The 23,971-nt window shown below is 44.2% G+C and overlaps 1 protein-coding gene across 1 annotated transcript in view; it reads right to left on the bottom strand.

The window, feature by feature from the left end:
- Window positions 1–20,415, bottom strand: part of LOC311132984 (multiple PDZ domain protein-like) — an 84,088-nt gene extending 63,673 nt beyond the window's left edge. Inside the window, 9 exon segments of the mRNA XM_084166389.1 lie at window positions 1,237–1,341; window positions 1,522–1,605; window positions 1,732–1,860; window positions 4,404–4,617; window positions 5,107–5,246; window positions 6,616–6,777; window positions 9,336–9,502; window positions 13,569–13,642; window positions 20,342–20,415. Of these exon segments, the coding sequence (XP_084022515.1) occupies window positions 1,237–1,341; window positions 1,522–1,605; window positions 1,732–1,860; window positions 4,404–4,617; window positions 5,107–5,246; window positions 6,616–6,777; window positions 9,336–9,502; window positions 13,569–13,584 (1,017 nt within the window). The 5' untranslated portion in view covers window positions 13,585–13,642; window positions 20,342–20,415.
- Between the last annotated feature and the right edge of the window lie 3,556 nt (window positions 20,416–23,971).

The raw sequence follows: 23,971 nt of genomic DNA, 5'->3' as shown, positions 1-23,971 counted from the left end.
CTTCTCCTTTCCCCCTTCTGATAACCAGGTGGCGAATCGCATCTCTGCATGTCTGGCAGACATATCAGTGTGGATGACGGATCACCACCTCAAGCTGAACCTCGGCAAGACGGACATGCACTTCCTCCCGGGGAAGGACTGCCCGTTCCATGATCTCGCCATCACGGTTGACAACTCTGTTGTGTCCTCCTCCCAGAGTGCAAAGAGCCTTGGCGTGACCATGGACAACACCCTGTCGTTCTCCGCTAACATCAAGGCGGTAACCCGATCCTGTAGGTTCATGCTCTACAACATTCGGAGAGTACGACCCTGCCTTACACAGGAAGCGGCACAGGTCCTAATCCAGGCACTTGTCATCTCCCGTCTGGATTACTGCAACTCGCTGTTGGCTGGGCTCCCTGCCTGTGCCATTAAACCCCTACAACTCATCCAGAATGCCGCAGCCCGTCTGTTGTTCAACCTTCCCAAGTTCTCTCACGTCACCCCGCTCCTCCGCACACTCCACTGGCTTCCAGTTGAAGCTCGCATCTGCTACAAGACCATGGTGCTTGCCTACGGAGCTGTGAGGGGAACGGCACCTCCGTACCTTCAGGCTCTGATCAGTCCCTACACCCAAACGAGGGCATTGCGTTCATCCACCTCTGGCCTGCTGGCCCCCCTACCTCTGCGGAAGCACAGTTCCCGCTCAGCCCAGTCAAAACTGTTCGCTGCTCTGGCACCCCAATGGTGGAACAAGCTCCCTCACGACGCCAGGACAGCGGAGTCACTCACCACCTTCCGGAGACACTTGAAACCCCACCTCTTTAAGGAATACCTGGGATAGGATAAAGTAATCCTTCTACCCCCCCTTACCCCACCCCAAAGAAAGAAAAAAAAACATATTGTAAAGTGGTTATCCCACTGTCTATAAGGTGAATGCACCAATTTGTAAGTCGCTCTGGATAAGAGCGTCTGCTAAATGACGTAAATGTAAATGTAAATGTAATGGACAGCGAATTCCAGTTCTAAGCCTTTTGGAGTCACAGATGATGTCACGTGTCACAAATAGAGTACAAAACAGACAGAACCATGTGCCCTCTATAATGGACAGCTATGTCATATGTAAATATACTATTTCAACTAACCTAATAAGACCACTCCAATCCTCCCCCCTTCCTCCCCTACCCACGCAACCACCGACCCACCCACACACAATTGTCTTGTGTCTGCTGTACAGAGAACATGTGCATGTGGTACCTGTTGCTCTGTGACAGTGGGCAACGCCATTGTGACGGTGGAGGTCTCCTCTGGAGAGCCTCTGGTGATGACCAGCTTCACTCTGTTACCACACTGCCTCAGTACCTGGACCAATCACAATACAACTGAGATCAGCACTACACAGTAAACAGTGTACTTGTCCCTGAGGGCAATACTGTAAAGAACTATAGAAAAATTAGGACAAAGGGGATAAAATGTAGACGTTTTTGTCAAGTCTTATTATCTGTAGTCAATTCAATACAAGACTGAGCCTAGTCTCAGTACCTGAGCCACCTGTTCACTGCCCATGCCATAAAGGTCAGTGTCCCCAATCGTGAGGATGTGGTCCCCACTGTGCAGACGCCCATCCTAAGGACAAAGTACAGTAGAAAAGTCACTGGTTATTACTAGTAGGTATGTCTTCCAAAAACCAAGCTTCCTGCTTTCACATCCTCTAAATACCAATGTGTGGTGCATCCATGACATTGAAGTCACCTGATCAGCGATGCCTCCAGGCAGGATGGTTTTGACAATGACACCAGTGTTCTTTCCTCCCACAATGCCAAAGCCCAGGCCTGTCCCGTCGTTGACCAGCTCTATGGTCTCCACATGATTCCAGTGGGCCTAAGGAGGGACACAGAGAGTAGGGTCAGATACAGTGCATTTGGAAAGTATTCAGACCCCTTGACTTTTTCCACTTTGTTCCGTTACAGCCTTATTCTAAAATGGATTAAATTGTTTATTTTTCTCATCAATCTACACACAATACCCCATAATGACAAAGCAAAAACAGGTTTTTAGACATTTTTGCTAATTTACAAAAAAAAGACAAACGGAAATATACATTTACATAAGTATTCAGACCCTTTACTCAGTACATTGTTGAAGCACCTTTAGCAGCGATTACAGCCTTTAGTCTTCTTGGGTATGACGCTACAAGCTTGGCACACCTGTATTTGGGGAGTTTCTCCCATTCTTCTCTGCAGATCCTCTCAAGCTCTGTCAGGTTGGATGGGGAGCGTCGCTGCACAGCTATTTTCAGGTCTCTCCAGAGATGTTAGATCGGGTTCGGGGCTCTGGCTGGGCCACTCAAGGACATTCAGAGACTTGTTCCGAAGCCACTGCTGCGTTGTCTTAGGGTCGTTGTCCTGTTGGAAGGTGAACCTTCGCCCCAGTCCGTTCTGGAGCAGGTTTTTATCAAGGATCTCTCTGTACTTTGCTCCGTTCATCTTTCTCTCGATCCTGACTAGTCTCCCAGTCCCTGCCGCTAAAAAACATCCCCACAGCATGATGCTGCCACCACCATGCCTCACCGTAGGGATGGTGCCAGGTTTCCTCCAGATGTGACGCTTGGCATTCAGGCCAAAGAGTTCAATCTTGGTAACATCAGATCAGAGAATCTTGTTTCTCATGGTCAGAGCCCTTTAGGTGCCTCTTGGCAAACTTCAAGCGGGTAATCGTGCCTTTTACTGAGGAGTGGCTTCCGTCTGGCCTGATTGGTGGAGTGCTGCAGAGATGGTTGTCCTTCTGGAAGGTTCTCCCATCTCCACAGAGGAACTCTGCAGCTCTGTCAGATCGACCATCGGGTTCTTGGTCACCTCCCTGACCAAGGCCCTTCTCCCCCAATTGCTCAGTTTGGCCGGGCAGCCAGCTCTAGGAAGAGTCTTGGTGGTTCCAAACTTCATTTAAGAATGATGGAGGCCACTGTGTTCTTGGGGACCTTCAATGCTGCAGAAGTTTTTTGGTACCCTTCTCCAGATCTGTGCTTCAACACAATCCTGTCTCGGAGCTCTACGGACAATTCCTTCAACCTCATGACTTGGTTTTTGCTCTGACATGCACTGTCAACTGTGGGATCTTATATAGACAGGTGTGCCTTTCCAAATCATGTCCAATCAATTGAATGTACCACAGGTGGACTCCAATCAAGTTGTAGAAACATCTCAAGGATGATCAATGGAAACAGTATGCACCTGAGCTATATTTCGAGTCTCATAGCAAAAAGTCTGAATACTTATGTAAATAAGGTATTTCTGTTTTTTATTTTTAATACATTTGCAAACATTTCTAAAAACCTGTTTTTGCCTTGCCATTATGGGGTATTGTGTGTAGATTAATGAGGGAAAATAATTTAATACATTTTAGGATAAGGCTGTAATGTAACAAAATGTTGAAAAAGTCAAGAGGTCTGAATACTTTCCGAATGCACTGTATGGACCTCAAAACATTAATTGCAGGATTCATACTATATATAGGGTGTAACCCTCAGGGTAAAAGAGAGGTTGGCCGCAAGGAGAACAACAAGGACTAATGAAGAGGAAATGAAGAAACATCATTCCAGAAACCACCTGCAAGGATGTAAAGAAAACTACATAGAACAGGGTTCAATGGAGATACACTCTTTAATCTCTTTGCTCTACTAGGAGCTAAAATGAATAATTTAAAGAGATTCTCCAGTACATTTGTATACTTTTTAGCCAGTAGTTCTGAAAGTAGTGCTCACGACCCAAAAGTGGTCCCCAAAAATTGCGTACTACGTCATATATGTGCACCACGTCATTGCCCTCTCTCTCGCTCTGCTGTGGGTGCCACATGTGCCTCTTGCTAGCTGTCACTCAAATGGCGAGGGGCTGAAGCTCATTGATTGAACTCGAATTGCTAAGGGGCTGGCCCACATGGGGGAAAATGAAGGGAAAATGGCGCAGCACAGCTTTCAGAAAGACACTCGCTTTCAAACAAGGGATTTTGTGGCCAATTGAGGTAAGACAGTAATTCTGCTCATAGATTATGCATGTATGAACTACACATTGACACATCCAGCCCAAAATGGGAGGTTTAAAAAAAAAACGTAGCAGTCGCCAAAGCATGTCTAAGTAAGTGCTCAATGACAGAATTTGAATATTGTGGTGTGTGTGTGTGTGTGTGTGTGTGTTCCCCGGTGAGCTAACATGATACAACTGCCTGTGTATGAGGGGTGCATTTGTTTCTGTGTGTTCCTCATCACACTAGAGTGGTCATGCATGACGCTAGCTCCCCCGGGAATGTGGGACACCTTAGTGTGCATATGTACAGAATGTGAGTGCGTTCATTGTTTGTGTGTGTATGTGTGTGCTAGTGTGTTTATGTATGTGTACGCTTCCACAAGCCTCTGTGTGCATTCTCCTCACCGCGCTGGAGTGGGCAGACAGAGTGCTGGCAGCGGAGGGTGTGCGGGACACCACGGGGCTGGCCAGCTGAGGGATGGGTCCTCTGGCCACAGTAAGCTGCACGCACTCAGACGCTCTCTGCAGGATGCCTATGGCCTGCTGGTGGGTCACTGTCTGGTCCAGGGGCTGACCGTTTATGGCCAAGATCTGGTCTGTCTCCTTCAGCTTCCCATCACTGTGGGAACAGGATGATTCTCATGGATTTGTTTATTATTTATATTGGTAAACTGCATTGAGATAAAACATGTATTTTGTGAGGGAAACATGTCATGGTCAAATGTATTCTGGTCAAATGTATTCTGCTACATGATATCAATTATAGTCTTCAGTTGTTACCCTAGTCAAACATAGTTCATTAGGATGCAGCTTCAGTGTAACAAAGTCCATTCTTAAATAGTTGATTTTCAACAGCTGATTATCTGATGGGCTGTAAATCTTAGAACTGCGAATAATCTCACTGTATAAAAAGATGCAGGTCGAAAAAGACGTGGGTCAGTAGTCACCAACTATGGTTTTGGGGAGATACTAAAACATTAGATAATCAACTGTTGACCTTGTGGCCAAAACTGGGCCAAAACTGGGCCGAAACTGGGTTTCTGGTTATAATTACATCATTTCAACCAGATTTATCAGCTGGGAATGACCCTTGTTAACTTTCCCATACCAGTGGGCCACGCTCCCGGGCTGGATCTCCTGGACGAAGATGCCCAGCTCCCCGCGGTTCTCACTCCTCAGACCAACCACGCTGAAGCCTAGGCCCCCAGACAGCGGCTTCACCAACTCCATGTGTGTCACGTAGCGCCCCTAGACACACACACACACAAACACACGCACACACACACTCAGCATTAGCACTCCCCTCACCCCCTCTCACAGCGGCATCAAAGACACACGCACTCCTCTGAAGTCTATTTGAAGTCACTCAAGAGTGTGTAGTGTAGAGCGCACTTGTATTGGAATGTCTTTGAATATTTAGCTAGCTTGACTGTGAGTGTAACCAGCCTTGCTTGTGATTATCAAGAGATATTTCTGGAGATATTTCTACAGAAATAGTACCACCGCCAGCATTTGTGCAAAAGTAAAGTCAGATTAGAAACAAACACAATCAACTATATAATTAAATATATGCCTCTTAGTGAAAAAGTATTTGCCCCCTTTCTAATTTTCTCAACTTTTGCATATTTTTGATACTGAACATTATCAGATCTTCAACCAAAACCTAATATTAGATAAAGGGAACCTGAGTGAACAAATAACACAACAATTACATACTTATTTAATTTATTTCATGAACAAAGTTATACAACACCCAATGCCCCTGTGTGAAAAAGTAATTGCCCCCTTACACTTTAGCTGCAATGACTCCAACCAAACACTTCCTGTAGTTGTTGATCAGTCTCTCACGCCGCTGTGGAGGAATTTTGGCCCACTCTTGCATGCAGAACTGCTGTAACTCAGCAACATTTGTGGGTTTTCAAGCATGATCTGCTCGTTTCAAGTCCTGCCACAACATCTCAATTGGGATTAGGTCTGGACTTTTACTAGGCCATTCCAAAACGTCAACTTTTTGCTTTTTTGCAATTTTCACGTAGACTTGATTGTGTGTTTTGGATCATTGTCTTGCTGTATGACCCAGCTGCACTACAGCTTCAGCTCACAGACGGATGGCCTGACATTCTCCTGTATAATTATCTGATTATGATCCAAAACACACAATCAAGTCTACAGGAAAATGGCTAAAAAGCAACAAACTTGAAGTTTTGAAATGGCCTAGTAAAAGTCCAGGCCTACTCCAATTGAGATGTTGTGGCAGGACTTGAAACTAGTAGTTCCTGCTTGAAAACCCACAAATGTCGCTGAGTTAAAGCAGTTCTGCATGCAAGAGTGGGCCAAAATTCCTCCACAGTGATATGAGAGACTGATCAACAACTACAGGAAGCATTTGGTTACAAACATTGTTTAGTGTATGCCCAGCATTAGAACATTGGGGCAGTAACTGAAAAGTCGCTGGTTCGAATACCAGAGCGGAAAAGGTGAAAAATCTGTCGATGTGCTCTTGAGCAAGGCACTTAACCCTAATTTGCTCCAGGGGCACTGTACTACTAAAACAACACATTTCACCACACCTATATGGTGTACGTGACAATAAAACATATTTTGTTGTTTTCTTTACCTGAGCCATGGAGCGAATGATGTGCTCAAACTCCTCAGGAGACGGCTTCCCATTGATCTGTGTACCAGCGGAGGCTTCTGGGTAGGCAAGATGGCCACCATTGGCCTGGGTTGTTGTGTAGCATTCACTCAGGTCACCGCCAAATGTTGATGTGACAACACCCTGAAACCATGAATGGAAATACAGTCAACAAGGGATGCATTCAAGACCGCAGTGTTTCGCAACATTTTGATATAGGCAATCTTGAACTATGTAAATTCTGTAAACTATCTAAATTCTGTATGAAAAACATCTGCTGCTAAAAGCTGTGGCTGTAATATGTGGCAGTTGATTGATTATCACACACTGTAACCAAGTGACAGTAGGAATTATACATCTATCCAGAAACAGACTTAATCCACAAAATTACAGCTCTATTTTGGATATATCAACACAAACCATGTTCACTTGTCACATTTTGTTACATGCATTGCATTGAGTAGAACTAATATCCAAAATATCCTAAATGAGGCTACACAAGCTGATCCAATCAAGTTCTAACCAAAAACCTGCCATCACTGCTGTTAAAATAAACAGAGGCTAATTTTGTGAATTCCCTAAATCTAACTAAGTCTAGGAGCCTAGGAGTGTCGGAGGCGGGCCAGCTCGTTACCCAACCATGATTAGCTGGATCTATAGTAGTCTAATCCTTCAGGGATAATAGCTTTTTAGCTGTTCCAACAATGACTCTGCTTCCAATGCAATATAAACATCATAGCCATCTGGATGCTTTGATATGTTATTCATTAAAGGGGCTGCAACCACTGTGTTTCTGTGACTAATGGATTATATGAATTAGACACTGTGTAAAACCATGTTTTTAATATAATTTTCTTGTTGGCGCTAATGTTTGTTTATGATTAGTTTGAATGTGATCCAAAAGTACTAGCAATGTATAGCTAACGCTTCATTAGCACTTTGTTTGAAATATAGCATCCTCGGTTTCGTTTGCCCTTTTGAACTTGTAATTGTGTGCTTAGCATATTGAAGAAGCATTGTTGACACACTAGCTGACATATCATCCAGCCAGTAACCTATATGGTGAGGTTTTAGCCTTTATAAACTGAAAAACGATGCAGTCTAGGCTAAATTAGCATAGCGCCCAAGTTGCTGTCCCATTCACAAGCTATGTTAGCCAGCCGAGCTAAGAGGATTAAAGTTCCAGTTTGCTTTTTGCACATTTAAGAAATTGTTTCTGCCCCACTTCACATGGCGGCGGCCTCTCTCTTTTGCGAGCAGGCCCTGTCGCCATAGCGACACCAACAGTTCTAGGCCCTACTGGCTGGAGTAGACAGACAGACTGTATGTGGGTCTAGGGTTCGACTGACAACAAAAACAGTAACTGCATCTTTCCTGCAAATTGGTTTCGCCCAATGAAGCCGGCAAGTCTCTTTGTATCGCAAGCACTCAGCTTAATCTCTGTTCCACTAATTTGAACTTCAATGATTTAAAGTTTTTTTATGTTGTTTTCTTTGATTCGCTTTATCTATAAACATAGACTCCATTGCACATTTATTTTAGCTTGAAAACATTAGGGTGGAAGAGCAATAGATTAGCATGCCACACACACACCGTTAACCATTATATACTGTGTGGATTGGGTTGTTACATTGTGCATAAGAATGTGACACTGCTGAAATGAACTATAAAGCACCGGCACACAAAAAAATGTCTGCAAGGATTTTATAATCTGAATTCCTTCAGGGGTGAAAAAAATACAAGCTGTAGCAGCATCTTTCCTCCCACAGCATGGCTCACATACTTTCTCTCTCTGTCTCAAGCACTCACCCTGGCCCATTCGCATACATCCACAGTGACCTAACAAGAGCTCTTCCTTGGGCAAAAGAAATCTCGATTTCTCATGGGCCCTGGATAAGTCAAGGAGGCCTTTTGGCTTTGGCTGGCAGCGTCTGCTTATATAACCTTATTAGAAGTGCCCAGATGAACTCTGACTGCAATATGCCCACAGTAATACATGATTTGAGAGAGATAAAAAATGTCTGTCTGGAGGCAAGCCAAAACTGAGAATAATTTGATTTGGATTCAACGCAGACCAAATCAAGACTGAAATAAGTAGTAGTAATTTCCTTCATTCCAACTCCTAGACATAATAATAATGTTGCAGCAAAGACCATACTTGGTCAATCCTGTGGTCAAGCTAGTGAATAGGCAGTGAAATATTTGCAAAAAGACAAGCTGGGTCTGCCGCTATCCCTTTAACACATGTATCTACAATGTAGACAAAAACTTAAAGACCAGTTAGGGAGTTGAAACAAGAGATGGGATGAGGTTAAGTCTGTTTACTTTATTGGGTCATGTTTATGACCCCCTGTAAGGGTTAGAATGATGGCTACCCTAACCCTCATTCTTAAAGGGATAGTTCACCCAAATTACAAAAACAAAACCCAAGCACGGATTGCTGTTATATGTAATTTTGTAATTTGGGTGAACCCTTTAACCCATATCCACATCCACATCTTGGATAAAACAGCCCAGTTTACATTTAAATTGACTCGCCACTCCCAACAACCCAAGTTTAGGTTTCCTGACAATAAACCAGAAAATCAAGATCTATTTTTTATATTGTTCATCAAAGTTACTTAACTGATCCTGAGTGATCCTGCTTAGTGAACTTAGTGATCCTATGTCCCAACCCCCAAGAGAGACCTGGTCTTACCCACCTGATCTTTGAGGAGCTGGACAGACTTCTGCAGGGCCAGAATCTGGTGGAACAGGGGGCTCTGGAGCACCGACTTGAGCAGGCTGAGCTTCTCCTCGGTGGGGACCTCCCCCCTCTCCTTCAGCTTGGCCTGGAGACGCTCCACTGCCTGCAAGGCACGCTGGGTATCTGCAAAGCATCACATAGTTCAGTGACAGCATGGGGCGGCAGCCATGTGGAGAGAAGTGGAAGGGGGATAGCTATTGACATTCCCCCTTCAGCTTCTCTAAAACATTCTGTCAGTTTAATCCAAGTGTTCCTAATTTGTTGTCAGTGTTTATTCAGGATGTTTTGCTGAGAATGTGAAGTCTATGGCAGACTTCTAAAGTTTTTATCTTTATCTGAGTAACCCATGCTCCCGTTGACACACGGAACCAAACATGCTTGCTAATGTGAGAAGCACTATGTCAATGATTCATTGGGAAGGAGAGAGAGAGAGAGAGAGAGAGAGAGAGAGAGAGAGAGAGAGAGAGAGAGAGAGAGAGAGAGGAGACAGTAAATCACACGTCAACCATCCGAGGCTTAGCTAAGGTCGACCACTGCTCAACAAAGCTTAGAAAATCAGAATCATGTAGCTATGAGCTTTGCTCTTTATCACCTTTACTCCAAACACAGAGATGCATACAAAACTCTCCCTCGCCCTCCATTTGGCAAATCTGACCAGAACTCTATCTTCCTGATTCCTGCTTACAAGCAAACACTCAAACAGGAAGTATCAGTGACACGCTCAATATGGAAGTGGTCCAAGGAAGCAGACGCTAAGCTACAGAGCTGTTTCACTAGCACAGATTGGAATAGGTTCCGGGACTCATCCGATGGCTTTGAGCAGTTTACCACATCAGTCACCGGCTTCATTAATAAGTGCATCAACGATGTCGTCCCCACAGTGACCGTATGTACATATCCCAACCAGAAGCCATGGATTACAGGCAACATCCGCACTGGCTGCATTACCGCTTGGTATGGAAACTACTTGGCATCCAACCGCAAGGTAGTGCGTACAGCCCAGTACATCACTGGGGCCTAGCTCCCTGCCATCCAGGACCTCTATACCAGGCGGTGTCAGAGGAAGGCCCTAAAAATGGTCAAAGACTCCAGCCACCCAAGTCATAGACTGTTATCTCAGCTACCGCACGGCAAGCGGTACTGATACACCAAGTCTGGAACCAACAGGACCCTAAACAGCTTCTACAACCAAGCCATAAGACTACTAAATAGTTAGTTAAATAGTTAACAAAATAGCTACCTGGACAATCTGCATTTACCCTTTTTGCACAAACTTTCTTTACTCATCACATACGCTGCTGCTACTGTTTATTATCTGTGACTTTATTCCTAGCTATATGTACATACAGTGCATTCGGGAAGTGTTCAGACCCCTTGACTTTTTCCTCATTTTGTTATGTTACAGCCTTATTCTAAAATGGATTCAATTGTTAGTTTCTTCTCCCCTCATCAATCTACAAACAATACCCCATAATGACAAAGCAAAAACAGGTTTTTATAAATTTTGGCTAATTTATAAAAATAGAAAAAACTGGAATATTACATTTACATAAGTATTCAGACCATTTACTCAGTACTTTGTTGAAGCACCTTTGGTCTTCTTGGGTATGATGCTACAAGCTTGGCACACCTGTATTTGGTGAGTTTCTCCCATTCTTCTCTGCAGATCCTCTCAAGCTCTGTCAGGTTGGATGGGGAGCATCGCGGCACAGCTATTTTCAGGTCTCTCCAGAGATGTTCGATCGGGTTCAAGTCCGGGCTCTGGCTGGGCCACTCAAAGACTTGTCCCGAAGCCACTCCTGCGTTGTCTTGGCTGTGTGCTTAGGGTCGTTGTCCTGGTGGAAGGTGAACCTTCACCCCAGTCTGCGATCCTGAGCACTCTGGAGCAGGTTTTCATCAAGGATCTCTCTGTACTTTGCTCCGTTCATCTTTCCCTCGATCCTGACTAATCTCCCAGTCTCTGCCGCTGAAAAACATCCCCAAAGCATGACGCTGCCACCACCATTCTTCACCGTAGGGACGGTGCCAGGTTTCCTCCAGACGTGACGCTTGGCATTCAGGCCAAAGAGTTCAATCTTGGTTTCATCAGACCAGAGCATCTTGTTTCTCATGGTCTGAGAGTCTTTAGGTGCCGTTTGGCAAACTCCAAGTGGGCTGTCATGTACCTTTTACTGAGGAGTGGCTTCCGTCTGGCCACTCTACCATAAAGGCCTGATTGGTGGAGTGCTGCAGAGATGGTTGTCCTTCTGGAAGGTTCTCCCATCTTCACAGAAGAAACTCTGGAGCTCTGTCAGAGTGACCATCGGGTTCTTGGTCACCTCCCTGACCAAGGCCCTTCTACCCCGATTGCTCAGTTTGGCCTGGTGGCCAGCTCTAGGAAGAGACTTGGTGGTTCCAAACTTCTTCCATTTAAGAATGATGGAGGCCACTGTGTTCTTGGGGACCTTCAATGCTGCAGAAATGTTTTGGTACCCTTCCCAAGATCTGTGCCTCGACACAATCCTGTCTCGGAGCTCTACGGACAATTCCTTCGACCTCATGGCTTGGTTTTTGCTCTGACATGCACTGTCAACTGTGGGACCTTATATAGACAGGTGTGTGCCTTTCCAAATCATGTCCAATCAATTGAATTTACCACAGGTGGACTCCAATCAAGTTGTAGAAACATCTCAAGGATGATCAATGAAAACAGGATGCACCTGAGCTCAATTTCGAGTCTCATAGCAAAGGGTCTGAATACTTATTTAAATAAGGTTTTTTCTGTTTTTTATTTTTAATAAATGTGTTAGAATTTCTAAAAACCTGTTTTTGCTTCGTCATTATGGTTTATTGTGTGTAGATTTATGTGAATATTTAATCAAGGCTGTAACGTAACAAAATTTGCAAAAACCCAAGGGGTCTGAATACTTTCCGAATGCACTATATCTACATCAATGTCCTCATACCCCTGCACAGTACCAGTTGTATATCGTCAAGTTATCGTTAGTCATTGTGTATCTATTATTACTTTTATTATTACGTGTTTTATTTCTATTATTTATCTATTTTCTTTCACTCTGCCCTGTTGGGGAGGGCCTGTAAGTAAGCATTTTACTGTTAGTCCACACCTGTTGTTTATGAAGCACGTGACAAATAAACATTTATTTGATTTAACATTTAATTTGATCTGCACCAGAATAAAAAATAAAATAAAAAGAAACTGATGTTGTCATTCAGAATAACAATGATTCGCTGTTAGCTTTGGCTTGGCAGAGAGACTCACAGGCCCGGAATGGGCAACCAGAGAAAAAAGGCCCTCCAGTTTGCTTGCTGGACTCTGCATAAGCTCCACAATCGAAGAACTCAAGCCTACTCGCCTACCTTGCTTCTCTCGCCTCCCCAGAGCAGCTTGTTAGCCGAGGATGGGTTTGACGTCCTCTGGTGCAGGAGGACGGGACAATTTCCGAGGCCCGCGGACTGTGACTAACACGTAATAGGGTGTGCACAAGTTCCAAAGCACTGTTCATTCTGAGAGCTAGCCTACAGATGTAGAACCTTAATTTGATCACTCTTCTGTTGCTGAGAATTTTTCTGCACCGCAGGAAATGCAGATGAGCTTCGTGACTGAAAACCCACACTAACACACGGTTATATTAACAGTATTGCACTTTTCATGTAGCCTACTTTTGTCCAGCTAATAGTCTAACCACTGATCAAGCAATATTATGGACTAAACGTTCAAATTCTGTTGCTGCAGGATTATTTTGCTGTGACAATATAGGTCAAATTAAGATCCTACAAAAATGTACCTCATTGAGCAGAGACAGTAAACAAACCAATAATACGGGAGTCTTGACAGAAACATTTCTCTGTTAACAGCTTGTACCTTTCGAGGTATTTTGTAGTTGTTTTCTGAGTGTTTGAGCATTAATAACAAGGATTCTCCTCAGACTCTGAGTTTGTTAGAGACATAGGGTGATTTTACAATAACAGAGGCCAAGTCAGGATTCTTTCTGTTTGGATGGGAGATGGGGAGATGGGGAGTAACATATTATCTAAATACATAATAACATCAATTAAATTCACTTTCTTCATCGAAAAATTACCACCTCTCACTCTTTTCATCTGGTGAGACCTTCCACATAACAGACAACATTAGCAATCAACACTTTTCTTTCTTTGACATATCACAAATTGACTGATCACTTACCCATTGTCTCAATCATCTATTTTATTCCCGGTAGATGTGATAGCTGCCCATCAACCAGAGAGTGTAGTCAAGGCCTGCAAAATACACATATCTGTGTTACACACCCTCCTAATGAATACGACATCAACATCAAACCATGACGAGTGTTGTTGCAATGCTACTTTTGTCAATCATTATCACATAAGCTACTTACTTATTCAATGTCTATATCCAAGTACACTCAGGCCAGTGTGTTCATACTGACTGACAGTAGACCTTTAAAATATCTCAGCAGCCCACTCTGAATTTTCATACATTCAGATGACATTATATAAAGTACCCGTTTTTACCTGGAGAATTGTTTAACTTCTTCAGTGGAGAGCTGCTGCACTGCAGAACAATGTTTCATGCCAGTGCTACAATACTACAACAATAAGTAGGGTCTTTACTAGGCACATGCAGTTTGCTGGGGACTTTGTATTTGTATTTGAACTAATGCTCTTATTGAGGGTTTAACATCTGCCAATTGCCATTCATGGGGCCTTAATTGACATTGGCAATGGCTTTGTGACATGTTTGTCTCCGTCAGGCATCTGTGTGGCCTTAGCAAAGTCATTTACTATACATGTTAGTTCTAAAAATCCACCTTTCCAGAAATAAATCTCTCACTGTTGCCGCTTGCTACAGACCCCCCTCAGCCCCCAGCTGTGCCCTGGACACCATATGTGAACTGATTGCCCCCCATCTATCCTCAGAGTTCGTACTGCTTGGTGACCTAAATTGGGATATGCTTAATACCCCAGCCATCCTACAATCCAAGCTAGATGCCCTCAACCTCACGCAAATTATCAACGAACCTACCAGGTACAACCCTAAATCCGTAAACATGGGTACCCTCATAGATATCATCCTGACTAACTTACCCTCTAAATACACCTCCGCTGTCTTCAACCAGGATCTCAGCGATCACTGCCTTATTGCCTGCGTCCGTAACGGGTCCGCGGTCAAACGACCACCCCTCATCACTGTCAAACGCTCCCAAAAACACTTCAGCGAGCAGGCCTTCCTAATTGACCTGGCCCAGGTATCCTGGATGGATATAGATCTCATTCCGTCAGTAGAGGATGCCTGGTTGTTTAAAAGTAATTTCCTCTCAATCTTAAATAGACATGCCCCATTCAAAAAATACAGAACTAAGAACAGATATAGCCCCTGGTTCTCCTCAGACTTGACTGCCCTTGACCAGCACAAAAACATCCTGTGGCGTACTGCATTAGCATCAAATAGCCCCCGTGATATGCAACTTTTCAGGGAAGTTAGGAACCAATATACACAAGCAGTTAGGAAAGCAAAGGCTAACTTTTTCAAACAGAAATTTGCATCCTGTAGCACTAACTCCAAAAAGTTTTGGGACACTGTAAAGTCCATGGAAAATAAGAGCACTTCCTCCCAGCTGCCCACTGCACTGAGGCTAGGAAACACTATCACCACCGATAAATCTACAATAATCGAGAATTTCAACAAGCATTTTGCTACGGCTGGCCATGCTTTCCACCTGGCTACCACTACCCCGGCCACCAGCTCTGCACCCTCCGCTGCAACTTGCCCATGCCCCCCCCGCTTCTCCTTCACACAAATCCAGACAGCTGATGTTCTAAAAGAGCTGCAAAATCTGGACCCCTACAAATCATCTGGACTAGACAATCTGGACCCTTTCTTTCTAAAACTAGCCGCCGAAATTGTCGCAACCCCTATTACTAGCCTGTTCAACCTCTCTTTCGTAACGTCTGAGATCCCCAGAGATTGGAAAGCTGCCGCGGTCATCCCCCTCTTCAAAGGGGGTGACACTCTAGATCCAAACTGTTACAGACCCATATCCATCCTGCCCTGCCTTTCAAAAGTTTTTGAAAGCCAAGTCAACAAACAGATCACCAACCATTTCGAATCCCACCGTACCTTCTCCGCTATGCAATCCGGTTTCCGAGCTGGTCATGGGTGCACTTCAGCCACGCTCAAGGTCCTAAATGATATTATAACCGCGATCGATAATAGACAGTACTGTGCAGCCGTTTTCATTGACCTGGCCAAGGCTTTCGACTCTGTCAACCACCGCATTCTTATTGGCAGACTAAATAGCCTTGGTTTCTCTAATGACTGCCTCGCCTGGTTCACCAACTACTTCTCAGATAGAGTTCAATGTGTCAAATCGGAGGGCCTGTTGTCTGGACCTATGGCAGTCTCTATGGGGGTGCCACAGGGTTCAATTCTTGGGCCAACTCTTTTCTCTGTGTATATCAATGACGTCGCTCTTGCTGCTGGTGACTCTCAGATCCACCTCTACGCAGACGACACCATTTTGTATACATCTGGCCCTTCATTGGACACTGTGTTAACAAACCTCCAAACGAGCTTCAATTCCATACAACACTCCTTCAGTAGCCTCCAACTGCTCTTAAACACTAGTAAAACAAAATGCATGCTCTTCAACCGAACGCTGCTTGCACCCGCCCACCCGACTAGAATCACTACTCTAGACGGGTCTGACCTAGAGTACGTGGACAACTACAAATATCTAGGTGTCTGGTTAGACTGTAAACTCTCCTTCCAGACTCACATTAAGAATCTCCAATCCAAAGTTAAATCTAGAATCGGTTTCCTATTTCGCAACAAAGCCTCCTTCACTCATGCTGCCAAACATGCCCTTGTAAAACTGACTATCCTACCGATCCTTGACTTCGGCGATGTCATTTACAAAATAGCCTCCAACACTCTACTCAGCAAATTGGATGTTGTCTATCACAGTGCCATCCGTTTTGTCTCCAAAGCCCCATATAATACCCACCACTGTGACCTGTACGCTCTTGTTGGCTGGTCCTCACTACATATTCGTCGCCAAACCCACTGGCTCCAGGCCATCTATAAATCACTGCTAGGCAAATCCCCGCCTTATCTTAGCTCACTGGTCACCATAGCAACACCCACCCGTAGTCTGCGCTCCAGCGGGTATATCTCACTGGTCATCCCCAAAGCCAACACCTCCTTTGGCCGCAATTCCTTCCAGTTCTCTGCTGCCAATGACTGGAACAAATTGCAAAAATCTCTGAAGCTGGAGACGCTTATCTCCCTCACTAACTTTAAGCATCAGTTGTCAGAGCACCTTACCGATCACTGCACCTGTACACAGCCCATCTGAAATTAGCCCGCCCAACTACCTCATCCCTATATTGTTATTTATTTTGCTCATCTGTACCCCAGTATCTCTATTTGCACATCATCTCTTGCACATCATTCCAGTGTTAATACTAAATTGTAATTATTTTGCACTATAGCCTATTTTATTGCCTTACCTCCATAACTTGCTAAATTTGCACACTGTATATTAATTGTATTTCTGTTGTATTTTTTTTGATTTTTGTTTTATTTTACCCCATATGTAACTCTGTGTTGTTGTTTTTATCGCACTGCTATGCTTTATCTTGGCCAGGTCGCAGTTGTAAATGAGAACTTGTTCTCAACTGGTTTACCTGGTTAAATAAAGGTGAAATAAATAAAATAAAATAAAAAATAACAGGCAGGTGTTGTCACGCTCGTCGGGAACAGAGGAGGACCAAGGCGCAGCGTTGAATGCGAATATATTTATTTAATTAATGATCACACGATCAAAAACAACAAAACGATGACGTGACAGTCAATGGTCAAACACAAACCAACACGAACAAGAAACCACAATGAATGAATGCCTAACGGCTACCTAAGTATGACTCCCAATCAGAGACAACGAGCTACAGCCGTCTCTGATTGAGAGCCACCCTGGCCAACATAGATATACACCAACTAGAATCAACACACATGAAAACTCACACCGCTTGGTCCAGTCTTGGTGGTTTCTTGTTCGTGTTGGTTTGTGTTTGACCATTGACTGTCACGTCATCGTTTTGTTGTTTTTGATCGTGTGATCATTAATTAAATAAATATGTTCGCATTCAACGCTGCGCCTTGGTCCTCCTCTGTTCCCGCCGAGTGTGACAGAAGAAACCACCAAGACTGGACCAAGCAGCGTGTCCAGGAGCCATCGCCAGGGAGATCTCTAGCAGATCTCCTTCGCCTCCTCGACTGGGTCAAGCCGGGTGGGGAAGAGAAGGGCTTGACATGGAAGCAGAAGGGCGAAAGGCTGGCGAGGGACATGGAGACCTGGTCCACGGGTAGGAGAGACGCCCAGAAAATTTTTAGGGGGGGGCTAACGCCGTGGACGACGGGCCAGCAGGAGACCGCGGCAGAGCGGCCCAGCGGGTTGGCAGAGGAGGCCGCCAGGTTACGGGGGCCACTGGTCGAAGAGGGGATGGAAGGTGTAGAGGCACGGCGAGAGGTACTGGGGTGTGTTACCAGTCCGGTCCGGCTCATTCCAGATCCCTGCGTAGGACCAGTGGTGTGTGTCCCCAGTACGGTCCGGCCTGTTCCTGCTCCCCGCACCAGGCCAATGGTGCGCGTCGTCAGCCCGGCTCGGCCCGTTCCTGCTCCCCGCACCAAGTCAGTGGTGCGCTTCGTCAGCCCGGCGCGGCCCGTTCCTGCTCCCCGCACCAAGTCAGTGGTGCGCTTCGTCAGCCCGGCTCGGCCCGTTCCTGCTCCCCGCACCAAGACAGTGGTGCGCTTCGTCAGCCCGGCTCGGCCCGTTCCTGCTCCCCGCACCAAGTCAGTGGTGCGCTTCGTCAGCCCGGCGCGGCCCGTTCCTGCTCCCCGCACCAAGTCAGTGGTGCGCTTCGTCAGCCCGGCGCGGCCCGTTCCTGCTCCCCGCACCAAGTCAGTGGTGCGCTTCGTCAGCCCGGCTCGGCCCGTTCCTGCTCCCCGCACCAAGTCAGTGGTGCGTTTCGTCAGCCCGGTTCGGCCCGCTCCTGCTCCCCGCACCAAGTCAGGGGTGCGTTTCGTCAGCCCGGCTCGGGCCGTTCCTGCTCCCCACACCAAGCCAGTGGTGTGCGTCGTCAGTCCGGCACAGCCCGTGCCTGTTCCACTAGTGCCTGGTTCAGCACGGGTCAGCTGCTTCACGCCGGAGCTAGAGCAATCCGCTCCACCAGTGTGCAGTCCAGCTCCGGTCAGCAGGGCCAGACCGGACCAGGGGTACTTTGGGGGGTTAGAGAGCGAGTGGGGATCATGCCCGGAGCCAGATCCGCCGCCAAGGCGGAGTGCCCACCCGGTCCCTCCCCTGTGGTATTTGGTTGGCGCGGTCGGAGTCCGCGCCTTTAGGGGGGGGGTACTGTCACGCCCTGGCTCTGGGGACTCTAGTATGTTGAGCCAGGGTGTGAGTTTTCATGTGTGTTGATTCTAGTTGGTGTATATCTATGTTGGCCAGGGTGGCTCCCAATCAGAGACGGCTGTAGCTCGTTGTCTCTGATTGGGAGTCATACTTAGGTAGCCGTTAGGCATTCATTCATTGTGGTTTCTTGTTCGTGTTGGTTTGTGTTTGACCATTGACTGTCACGTCATCGTTTTGTTGTTTTTGATCGTGTGATCATTAATTAAATAAATATGTTCTGCTTCTATGCTCAGTAGCCTAACCAATAGCCATATCACTTCTCAGTTACCGTAAATCAAGTATTCATTAACACATTCAGAAAAAAAAGTTATTTGTGTTACCATACCAAGCACAGGAATGGTAACTTTTAAAATTTAAAGTTTAAGTGATGGAGGTGAAGTCAATGTTCTAATGTGAATAAAATGACAGATGTTTCATTTTATATTGGAACACTTTTTATTCATCAAGATACAATAATGTACAAATCCTGGATGTTTAATATAGCATATTTATGGACTAGAGTAAATCGTCTCACCAAATGCTCTGTAGTTGTAACGTAGTCATACCCACTCCAGCCATAGGCTATGCAAGCACATCGCTACATATTTTATTTATTTAATTGCATTCATCCATTAAGAAGCGGTATGAAGGATGATCTTAGTTGTTGGCACATTATTTCATTTGTTTAAATCCCATATTAGCCTAATAATTAGGTGCAAGTGCATATGCTGAATAGCCTATTCGGATGGCATCATCAGTTGGCTTCATAACAGAAAATGTCAATGCACTTTTTACAGACAATAGCAAATTTTGTCTCCCAATATAAAAACGAATTTGAAACCAACATGAAAACAACTTCACGTTTTATGCAGGGCCTATCACAAGGTTTGGACAAACAGTTAGCCTAGCCCTAGCCGAAACGCGCGAATGGATAACGGTTTGTCGATGTTGGTTTTGCAAGCCATAGCCCGATTATTCATTATCATAACCCCGCTATGGCATAGTTTTCGTTCACCGCTCACTCAAGCCATGTTTTTCAAACTGAACTGTGTTTGTATAAGTGTCTGTTTATGAATTTGCATGGTATTATTTTGAAGCTTGTCTCGGCTACTGAGAAGGCAAGGAATACAATCCGCTTTTCTCAACTCCTCCTTCTTCTCCATCTATTCTTCGGGACACTGAATCAACAGGTTTCCGACGTTATAAGAGAAGCCAAAAAAGTTGGATAATGTTGTGACAGCGATCGAAACCACCCAAAGTCCTTGAAACATTCCCACAAAACTATAAAAGTATAATATTATAGGCTGTGAAAAATAATACAGATACCGTCGCAACATTTACCGCGCCAGCGCCTGAGAATGTAGCCTTTACAATAGCAACATGTTGCTCACAAATCCGAACTCGGGATTCAGCGTTATCTTTGTATCCAAAACGCTTAGCCTAGCCTATTAACTTTTAGCTAGTTAAATGCATTGAAATTAGTGTTTTAGGAACGAAGGAAACTTACATAGGCGTTGACCCTTGTCTGACTGCTGACACAGGACGTATCTTGCCTGTCCTGTTGTCCTTCGGCTAACTGCGCATAGACTGAGTTTAAAGATGGGGCGTACTTGTAACTCGATCTTCTATATACATTTGCAGCAATAGCGGCACGGAGAGTTGAGCTCGAGGGAGAGACCGCCGAGGTTTATCTGGAGATCACAAGCGCCGCTTGGTGGATACCATGACAACTAGGACTAAAGTGCAGTCTGCTGTGCTACAAGTCATCTCAAGTATTGCACTCAGACTAGTTTATTTTACGCCTGCTACGTTAGGTTACACTCAGACATACGTGATTGGGGATTTTGGGGGTATTGCAAAAAGCATGTCTGCAATTGCATGCACTAAAATCCCATGCATAAATATTATAATGGGAATATTGGGGGATTTCCAATGCAATGTAACAACACATGCTTTCACAATGTTGCAGGTAACATCAATGCTTGAAGAAATGGTCACTTGCAAGAATGTTAAATCAGGGTCCCCACTCTTATCTATTTGTCAAAACATAGATAACAGCTCTTTATCTTTCCATCTGTTCTTCACATTATGAAGTATTGATCGCCTCTGCTATTCTGATTCCTGGCAAAGTAGGGGTCCTGAAACCTATTCAACTTGGTGCAGAATAGTTTCCCAATACACTTCCGTACAAATGCCTATCAATAAAGACAAGAGCCCTTAAATTATAGACACTAATGATTGTTTAGTACTTAAACATAATGTTTACCATACGTATTTACCATTATCTCAAATCATTCAACTTATAGCTGCATCTAGAGCCATTGCTGTATTTGCTAGTGCACTTCCAGCACTATTGTCAATTCTCTCTCTCGCTCTCTCGCTCTCTAACACACACACACACAGACACACACACACACACACATTCCAATTCCAGGCACTTGCGACCAAAATACAAACGGCCTGCATTGGCCAAGCGCAGATGAGCATGCAAATGTGGGGGCATTATGTGAGTTAAATAAAGGTTAAATAAAAGAAAATAATAAAAGAAAAAATGTGATCGCGATGTGAAAAAAATTAAGTATTTATGCTCAGCAGACACCTTGGAAAGGACACATCGTGCTGTTTAGAGCTTCTGTCTGTGTCCTGTTTATAGAATTATGTGCTCCATTTCAGACCCAGATGTGCCAAGCTTATAAAAATGTTATATGAGAGAGAGATGTTACTCAAAGTTAAATGTATCAAATGCCTGTGGGGACACACTCCCTTTTTGCCTGTAAAATGTTGGTTTCCTTGTGGGAAGATGAAGATTGTTAATTAATTAATTAATTCATCTATCGATTTGTTAATTCATTCATTTGTTAATTCATCCATCTATGTGGGTATTAATCAAACTGGAATTTGAACTAGAATCATGCATTCCCACTCAATGAAATGTAGGCTACTAATATAATTAAACACTTGTATGTATGTTTTATGATTAGGGGAGGCATTTGTGTACTGTTGTTCCACTGATCAGGGCAGCAGCTCAACTATGTAGATAGTGTGGTTGGATTTGAGGTGGTTACTTGCCTGAGACCTGAAAACATGTGTTAACCCCCTGAGGTAATGCCTAGGCTTTAGATCAGCGGGCTAACGCTATCTTGTCGTAGTGCAGAAGGTGCACACCTTGACATTGGTTTCTACATGATTGGCATTGTCTAATGCAGCTTGGTTAAATCGTGCCTATATCATCATGGCACATAATAGCCATTATTATTTCAGAAATCCTATCTAATTGCTGAGGAAATAACTGCCATCATGTCACCTATTGGGCTAGAATGGGAACTGTCTCTTGTCAAATCTGCCAGCTCATCCAATGATTCCCCCACTTTCGTCTTGGCCTCCTATTGGTTGATACATTAAACTGTCAAGGACTCTGAAATGCATGACTGAACAAGAATGTTCTGTTTTCAGAGCAACATTGATTGGAAATGGGTTTTGTCTTCAGAGCTATTTAGCAAAAAAGTGTCTGACATTATCTCAATTCACACTTGAATATGGAGAAACTGTATCATAAGGGTGGCAAAACAGTTTGGCAAACCACCATATGTTAGGACCTTTTGTATCACCCTTTATGTGAGGCTTTGCTTATAAATTATTTATAAAAATGCTCTACAAAGTCTACCAGTTGTTCATGTAAAATGGGATTGTATTGTATGTGCAACTCTTGTAGCCATGTTGCTCATCAATGACCCTTGCTGAACACTCATCCCAGTGCAGTATTTATGTTTTTTTCTTGATTATTTGTTGTTTAAGGAGTTTGTTATACGTGTATATGTGGGTGACTGGACTTCATTTCAACCTTCACAGTTCAAAATACACTAAAGCTATATCAATAACTATGTTGTTTTGACAGCAAATGTGAGTGAATTTGTTTAATTTATTTAAAAGACTGTATACAAATATCCCTGTCAATATTTATGGCCTGTTTGATAATCAACAATGTTATATCTCTGTCACGGTTTCGGCCGAGGCGGCTCCTTCTCCTCGTTCGGGCAGGCTTCGGCGGTCGTCGTCTCCGGAGTACTAGCTGCCACCGTTCGATGTTTCATGTTTGATTGGTTTTGCCTGTTTGTTACACCTGTTCATTGTTAAGTGTTCATTAGGCACCCTATTTAGTTCTCTTGTGTTTGGTCAGGTGTTGTGTGTAATTGTTCTATGTCACGTGTAGATGTTGGTCCGCTGTTCTATGCTCTCTGTATTTCGTTTTGTGTGAGAGAGTCCTGCACGTTGTGCGTATGTACTTTGGACTGTTCCAGTGTACGCTTGTTTCGCCTGGGGCCTGTTGCCGTGTTGGCTTGTACTGTCGGACTTCACTAAAGACATTTGTTTTTTTTGAATCTCTGTGTCCTGCGTGTGATTCCACGTTCCCTCTACACTCAACCCTGACAATCTCCCTCCGACGTTCATTGAGTTGATAGCTTTAAACAAGGGCATGCCATTTCAAGTGATACACCACATTTCAAATTGATTATGAAATTCTGACTCACTGAGAACAAAGGCATGAATTGGTCTGTCCACATGGTGTTATGTTTGTCTTTTGGTGTTAGGAAGGCCGTCACAATGGATGTTGCAGTGAGGAGGTAGACGTGATGTTCCCATTGCAATATAAGGGCTTTTATTAGTGGAGAAGCTAAAGGCGGCAAACTTCTGTAACACATATTTACAACAAAAATAACAAGCATGCCGTAGACTTTTGACAGGAAACATCTAAACTATATACACTACCATTCAAAAGTTTGGGGACACTTAGAAATGTCCTTGTTTTCGAAAAGAAAAGCAATTTTTTTGTCCATTAAAATAACATCAAATTGATCAGAAATACAGTGTAGACATTGTTAATGTTGTAAATGGCTATTGTAGCTGGAAATGGCTGCTTTTTAATGGAATATCTACAGTGGGGAGAACAAGTATTTGATACACTGCCGATTTTGCAGGTTTTCCTACTTAGAAAGCATGTAGAGGTCTGTAATTTTTATCATAGGTACACATCAACTGTGAGAGACGGAAAATCCAGAAACTCACATTGTATGATTTTTAAGTAATTAATTTACATTCTATTGCATGACATAAGTATTTGATACATCAGAAAAGCAGA

This window comes from Coregonus lavaretus (assembly GCF_964263955.1).
Source record: "Coregonus lavaretus genome assembly, chromosome: 7".
Taxonomy (NCBI): domain Eukaryota; kingdom Metazoa; phylum Chordata; class Actinopteri; order Salmoniformes; family Salmonidae; genus Coregonus; species Coregonus lavaretus.
This window is presented reverse-complemented; position numbering and strand designations above follow the sequence as displayed.